The 7,182-nt window shown below is 45.2% G+C and overlaps 5 protein-coding genes across 5 annotated transcripts; 3 read left to right on the plus strand and 2 right to left on the minus strand.

Moving 5' to 3' along the window:
* Positions 1 to 74: 74 nt before the first annotated feature.
* Positions 75 to 664, minus strand: F5147DRAFT_661885 (uncharacterized protein; the record flags this gene model as incomplete). The annotated part of the gene is made up of 2 exons (XM_041434736.1): positions 75 to 368; positions 422 to 664. Coding segments are annotated over 2 exons (537 nt in total), but the record flags the coding sequence as incomplete, so codon positions are not given.
* Positions 665 to 2,776: 2,112 nt separating this feature from the next.
* F5147DRAFT_819758 (uncharacterized protein) lies at positions 2,777 to 3,235 on the plus strand (the record flags this gene model as incomplete). Its single annotated transcript, XM_041443652.1, has 2 exons — positions 2,777 to 3,067; positions 3,117 to 3,235. 2 exons carry the CDS (start codon positions 2,777 to 2,779, stop codon positions 3,180 to 3,182), a joined length of 357 nt encoding a protein of 118 aa, XP_041283968.1. The 3' UTR covers positions 3,183 to 3,235.
* A 308-nt stretch (positions 3,236 to 3,543) lies between these two features.
* Positions 3,544 to 4,091, plus strand: F5147DRAFT_661887 (uncharacterized protein; the record flags this gene model as incomplete). Its single annotated transcript, XM_041434737.1, has 4 exons — positions 3,544 to 3,597; positions 3,651 to 3,716; positions 3,766 to 3,973; positions 4,045 to 4,091. The coding sequence occupies 4 exons, from the start codon at positions 3,544 to 3,546 to the stop codon at positions 4,089 to 4,091; spliced, it is 375 nt and encodes a 124-aa protein (XP_041283969.1).
* Positions 4,092 to 4,313: 222 nt separating this feature from the next.
* F5147DRAFT_785088 (uncharacterized protein) lies at positions 4,314 to 5,206 on the minus strand (the record flags this gene model as incomplete). Its single annotated transcript, XM_041442898.1, has 5 exons — positions 4,314 to 4,407; positions 4,460 to 4,817; positions 4,864 to 4,956; positions 5,023 to 5,088; positions 5,146 to 5,206. 5 exons carry the CDS (start codon positions 5,204 to 5,206, stop codon positions 4,314 to 4,316), a joined length of 672 nt encoding a protein of 223 aa, XP_041283970.1.
* A 197-nt stretch (positions 5,207 to 5,403) lies between these two features.
* F5147DRAFT_785089 (uncharacterized protein) lies at positions 5,404 to 6,326 on the plus strand (the record flags this gene model as incomplete). Its single annotated transcript, XM_041442899.1, has 3 exons — positions 5,404 to 5,766; positions 5,819 to 5,911; positions 6,081 to 6,326. The coding sequence occupies 3 exons, from the start codon at positions 5,404 to 5,406 to the stop codon at positions 6,324 to 6,326; spliced, it is 702 nt and encodes a 233-aa protein (XP_041283971.1).
* Positions 6,327 to 7,182: the final 856 nt, after the last annotated feature.

The raw sequence follows: 7,182 nt of genomic DNA on the forward strand, positions 1-7,182 counted from the left end.
TCAATGATCCCAGCTTTGTTTAGCTCGCGAGTGTGTCTCCACTTCTCTAGGGCTACTTGGTGCCTTCGCCTTACCTCTGCTTTGATTTCTTCAGGTTCTTTTGCATATTTATCACAGGTGACAATCCTTCGCATTGACAATTTGTCGCCACGTGAAGTGACGGTCTCAGAGGCAATCAAAGCATCAGCCTCGGCTTTGACCCGACCTTCATAATGCATTTGTGAGTAAATCTCGACTTCCTGTGGAGCACGTGTCCCTCTCATTTCATCTCCAGCCAGTGTGGTATCGAGCCGTAAGACACCATGAGACCTGCCCGAGCGGGCCAGACGCGCAACATTTGTACGCCATCGAAACCAGTTTTTAATGGCCTAGAATTTTTTTCAACAAGGTACGCGTATCATGATGTAATTATGCAACTCACAGATTGTTGCTTCAGGATAGCTTGTGCCACGCAAGACTTCTGTATATCACTGAGCTCGCCTTCCTGTGGGATATCAGTTAGACGTGCTCTTTCCGGCCAACGGCTTAAAAATTTGTGGATCGTAGCATTCCAAAAGTTGTGGTAAACCTTTGTCGCCTGACAGGCAATATAGGCAGGGAGCTGACTTTGGAGGAAGACCTCCTCCTCAAGAGCAGTCCAAGATTTTGGGCCTTGACGAGGCATTGCAGTAAGAAATTGCTTTGAGGGGGAATTATCAAGGGGGCGATTTTAAGGGTGAGCGACTGGTGTTGAAATGGAAAATGGACTTGTATCTTATACTACCATGTATGAGTCGAATGTCCGATAATTAAGGTTTCGTGTTACTGTGTAGGTTCATCAGACCTTTGTAAAAAAATTCCAGTCTTTTCGCATTACTGTGTGGTCTGGATGAAATACATTATACACTAGGTTCTTTGATATAAGCGCAAATTAAAAAAAAAAGATTGTAACAAAGTACCTCCTTCAATATGAGCGTGAATGAAATGACAAATGTACTTGGTGCGGATGATGGAAGCATGGAGGGAGAGATACCAAATGAAGGTAACTGAGTGACATACCTGTTCTGAGGGAAGAACCGGATGTGGTGTCTTGAACAAACATAGTTGATGAGCGACAAGAGCGGAGGTATCGAATGGATCGCAAACTCACCATTTACCTACAACTATGAAAGTTAGAGTCTGAAATAGCTTGTACTAAAGCTGCATGGGAAAGGCGACAACAACTTGAAGGGCTGTTTGGTGGATATGAGTGCATGGAGGCAATACATCAGGGGTTTCAACGTTTTACCTCTTGCAATATTTCAATCAAAAGCAGATCTGGACCTGGCTAGACCATTCCAGACCTAGCCTAGAGCGTTCCAGAGCACTCTGGATTACCTTTCAAATGAATGCTACACCTTATGTGGTTTGTGCCGATCTCTGTGGAATCAGAAGACACTGTTGATGATCTGCCCGTTTCCATCTACCAGAACAGACTTAATAGAACATTTGAAGGGCTTCGGATGGCTGTAAATGTGAGTATCTAGACCAGTGCCAGACGTGATAAGATGTGGCATACACGATCATGCCCGATGAGGAATCAACCTCAACATCGTTCTCGACAACTTTGAGAATATCGAATAGTATGGCCAGAAGAAGACATGTTGTCCAGCTGATCTTCGGGTCAAATGACATGATGCCCGGCTTCCGTCATGATGTCCAGCTCCGACGATTCGATTGGTATGTCGCCTGTTCTTGAAGATTCGGGACTTTGCAGCCACTTGATTTGTCCATGCAATAGAAAGCAAGTTTCTGTCCCATGACGCTGATATCATGGAGTCTAAGTGCAGTGGTTATGTGTTCGAGGTTACGAAATCTGGCTTTCATCTTTTGTCTGCAGCGATCCTAGCTTAGGGATTATCGAGCTCACCAGGGAACTCAATTTCAACCAAGAGAACAGAAATGCGGCAAAATTGATGGCAAGAGCGATGACAAAAGTTGTGAAGAGACTTGCCCTCATAAAGGAGACTGGGATCTTTGAATGCTCTAGGAGTCCATATATATTAGATGAGTTAAATAGTGGGAACCCCGGACAAGCATCATGTACCCACCATAGTAGTCGTTTCGAAAAGTCATATCAGTCGGAATGTGAGCAAACTGTTGAGCTCTATTGAACATTGATCGAAAGATGCTATCAGCTGTAGGTCAAATGCATGAATAATCTGATATTAGACCTCTTCACAAAGTATGAATTGCATACTATGCAGGACCAGCAGGGACCTTCGAAAGCATTGCACAATGACTGAGGTGGGCAGGCGGGTGCCGTTCCTGTGAGAAGAAGATATCGTCATATATCGTTATGTATCGTAATATATAGGAAAACTTTTCGTCACATTGGAAATATAAAGCAATATATGACTATGTAAAAGCACCATGATCAGCATAATCCCTAGCAAGGACTCACCGGTTTACTGATGCTAGTTCAGGTCATTCGGACATGCCCATAGTATCAGCCGGCGGCTGATACTATGGACTAGTCTAGACTCCACCCAAGTTGGGAGACTTTGTGTTGAATTCGTCGACTGGGAGAGTCTAGTATGTGTATATACAAACATGTGATCAAGCCCAAAATGTTGCAGCGTGTAAGACCATGTATATTGAGAACAGCGAGTTTTTGACTACAGATATTCTAACATTCTAACATATATAAGCTACAATTGGCGACCTACTTTGATTTGCCACTCTGGGTCAAGTTCGGTGATATACCCCTCCGTCAAACATTCCAACGCTAACGACACCCAGTTAAGAAGCCAGTGACATGAACGACAATGAACTTAACGAGATGTTGGCGAGAAACAATGAGGAGGTTGAGATTTTCCGCAAGATGGATCTCCAGCGAGAACGGGATGCATTAGACGTGTGGCGTGCAGTCGGAAACAGGGGGAAACCGCCATTGCCGCTCATGCAGCTTGAAGAGCTACCTGAATGCTATCAGACGGATGAACCATTCGAGCCGAAGGAAATTGATGATGCCATTGAGGGCCGTGGTCAGCGCCATTGTAATGTCGTCAATTATAATGATGGTCTGAGTGATGAGCAGTGGGCGATGGTACATCTTTTAGGATGTTGCGAGGTATGCATGCTGACTGGGAATTTAGGCTGTGGAGGACGGCGAGGATTTGCAAGAACTCATTGACCGTGCCCATGGCAAGAAAGAACGATGAGCTGCCAACAAGCTTCTCAAGGATACTGATACACCTGGTCGTAACACTCCAGCATCTTATATGGGCGCTTCAATATTAATTGCAGTTCGAACATTCAAGTAGCGGCAGAGTGTAACGGTCACTCATGTGACACCGTGACCGTCGTAAGTTACAACTTATATATTATAAACTTCGAGTGCAGCACTCGAGCCCTGGTCCTAAATACTTAAGTCGGGGAGAAATTTACAGTTAGCTAATGTAGTACTTTGTATACAATGGTGTTATTTGCAAATCCGGAAAATGCCGGAATCACAACACAAAAGTGAGAATATTCATTTATTTCGACTATCCATCTACGTTCAACTACATCTACAAGTACACAATGAACTACTATTCAAATGCTAATGGAGGAGTTGACCAGGACCGCAATCGTGAGGTGCATCGTGTATTGATTGTTCTTGTGTCAATCACTTACCATTTGATGTGGAGATCCCTGCCCTGCAACACGCACGGAGACCTAGGGAGATGAGGTTCACGATGTCGGAAAGGCAATTGGTGAGTATCTTCTGCGTTTGCGAGCCGTTACTGACATCTCACCTCGAAGGACTTGTTATATGCCAAGTGGGCTGTCGTGCAAATGCACGTCCGCCAGCAGCTGTACCACCCTGACCTACCGTTGATGCCACACCCACCACCACCATTCTGGTCAGAGGAGGCACGCGCAATGCTCATACTTTGGGTCACGAGGGAGAGGCGCGTGTTCGAGATGGAGATGGTGGAACTCGAATATATGCTGGGGCTCAGGGGGGCACGTTAGTGTGAGCGCACTTCGAGGTGAGTCGAAACTATAAATAACGAACGGACTTATGAAAATTTGGTTCAGACCACACGAATGAAGGAGAGTCAGAGAGTCTAAGGGGCCGAGATTGAGCCGCAATGTATACTGTATGATAGCCGAAGCAAATGGACCTGGGAGCATGATGTAAAATATAATTAGTGTGTCAACTCACCGAAACAGAGATATATAGCCTTGGTTCAGAGATATTATCGAAACGAAAAGCCTTTAACGATATACCAAGCTTGTGGTCCTTGAATTTTGTGACAAATTGATGTGCTAGGTTCATATTTGATAATTGCGTACTTCACCCTTCTTTATTGCAGCGCGAAGAAGTACTTCTCCAACGGTGAGCGAAGTAACGGCATAAACCACATCAGAAAGCCTTCAATGTTTTCCGCAACTTCATCCCTAGATACAAGTGCTCAGTGAGTGTGTGCGATATCAGACAGAACCGACTTACCAGTGATTGAAAACACCAATGTATCGTCCACGAGTGACGCAGTAATAGGGTCCAGATTTGCCAGGCACTGCAGGCATGTTGTAGAGGATCTCATGGTACAGGTATACATAGCAATCATTGGCGATTGCACCGACAAGTTCCTTGTATAAAGCTTGGTCACGTTTGACCCACCTGACATCTGCGTCTGCCTCCCCAGCAAAGTAGGGTGTGACAGTGAGTGGTAAAGTTTCAGGTAACCGAAAAATTGCGCCAGTAGCACTTGTCAGTGGTGAATCAGGTAACGGTGGGGGTATTGGTGCAATAGTCGATGAACCAACGGTTGATGGTGGAGTGTACGCAACAGATAGCGCAGGACAACCTGGTGAACAATCAGTTTCTGTAGAGGTGTTGGGAAAACTCCTCACACTGTGCATGAGGCCTGGGCAGCACTCCTGGACCAACCAGCGTCGAGTATTTCTGACCATCTTCGATATCTTGAACAACTGAAAAAATTGCGGCTGTACTCAATGAGGTTTAAGGAAAAGGCACAGGCCCGCACAGAACCATGCAAAAGTGGTACAGACAGTATCCAGGATCACTGGAAGGTGACGGAGATCCTCCTGACTTGAAGCGTTGCACAGGTCTTGAGCCTGGAGACTCAGACATCAGAGTAAATGTGAGGAAAGACACAGTGAGGGAATACTAACCAGCAGGCCCATTTATAAGGCAGCGCAATGAGCCTGTAATGCATTGCTCGACGTATTGCATTATTGCATTACTTGACGTGTTGCATTATTTGAAAGTAATGCATTTCTTCGTTACTAACACAATTGTCAGTTGACAGTTGTGTTCACTTCGGTGATGACTCAGCAACAGCGCATGCCAGCAGGGCTCTACAGTAGTGTCGAGTTCCTCCTAGTTGCCTTAACTGGCTCATATTAACTATTCTTCTCATGGCTTAAGTTATGCATTCAGAACCTGTCACTTCTCAAGTTGGGCCAATCCCTCGACATCTGTCATTCACAAAAGTTAATAGACGTGCTGCAGCAAAGCAGAAAAAGGTCAATATCTATACCCCTCAGCTTCCAAAGGCATCAAGCAGTGTTCACGAGACATACACCTTTATCTCTCGAAAACAAGGGTTCACAGCACACAGATCTCATGTCACCATGAAGCCTAGTACATCTTCAATCCAATTTGCCGAAGCAATGAACTCGTTAATGACCGACTCACACATGAACCACAACTTTTCAGATTTTACTGGTGCAGACATAGAGACTGAATGTTTGGAGACTGAAGATAATCGCAAACGCAAACGCACAGCTGGTGTAAGTTACTAATTTTATTCTATGCCGCAACTCTTTTGAACCCCATGCTTAGGATCATCCTCTTCTATCATGGAAAGCTGAACGTGACACATTCCTACTCGAGCTTCTGCGGCATGATGGACGGGGCGACTACATGAACCTTTGTGTCTGTGGAAATTGCCATTTCGGCCTCCCAGAATACCGGTGCATTGATTGCTTCAGCGGGGAATTGTTTTGCTCAGTATGTATTGTGGCTTTGCACACCAGGAATCCCCTCCATCGGATTCAGGCAAGTTCCTGTACTTATCACCTTGACCATACTTATGTTTGTGCAGAAATGGACAGGATCTTCATTTGCTGCTCTGTCACTCAAACAGCTCAGGTTACGGGTACAACTTGGCCATCCGATTGGAGAGGAGTGCCTATTACCCCGACAGGCATTTAATGACGACTTCACACTAATTCACACCAATGGTATACACGAAATTGGGCTTGATTACTGTGGTTGCGACACTGCGCAGACACATACAATGCAGCTACTTCGTGCAGCTTGGTTTCCGGCAACTACATCAGAACCCTGAATGGCAGCCACGTTCAAATTCTTGAACAGTACCATCTATTGTCCTTTGAGTCTAAGGCATCCGGTTACGAGTTTTATCACGCAATTGCACGGCTTACTGATAATACTGGTCTTTACCCACACAAGGTATGTGATATACTCTAATCATCTCCTAGCCGCTTAATTTATTTATAGGATTGGTATGACACATATTACAGTGACCTATCTCCGTATAATATGAGGGAACGGACATGCATAATATCCCGTATGATACGGGCCAGCGGACCATGGGCCCATGATAAAAATATCCTTGACTATGACGGATGGGCCGGGAGGCAAATTATTCCCGATGGAGGCGGGTGGGCCCATGCAGGGAATATATAGAGTAGATGAGTGGGCCGATGTACATGAATATTAGGTAGACGGGTGGGCCGAGGTAGTTGGATATTATGCAGATGGGTGTATTAAGGTAGATGTGTATGAAATAGATGGGTAGGTACTTGTTATCACATTCACGGGTGGGCCCAGACACATATTAAATTAGATGGGTGGGCTGAGGGTATTATAAAATATTGTATTAGATGGGTGGGCCCAGACACATATTAATTAGACGGGTGGGCTGAGGGTGTTGTATGGGATGTTGTATTAGACGGGTGGGCCGAGGGTGGTATAAAATATAGATGGGTGGGCCCATGTGTATCATAATTGTAGACATGATGGAGCTGAGGTAGTTGTACATCAACCAAATCAGAGGAGGTAATAAATCAAAGTTACCAAGTTCCTGGAGCAGCAGGTGATCTCCTGACATGGCCTTTGATAGTGCACAGGTTGTCTTGCAAAATTTGGAATCTGGGGTGCGAAGCTTGTGTTGCCCTATG

This window comes from Suillus discolor, assembly GCF_016758755.1.
Source record: "Suillus discolor strain FC423 chromosome Unknown F5147scaffold_779, whole genome shotgun sequence".
Classification (NCBI taxonomy): domain Eukaryota; kingdom Fungi; phylum Basidiomycota; class Agaricomycetes; order Boletales; family Suillaceae; genus Suillus; species Suillus discolor.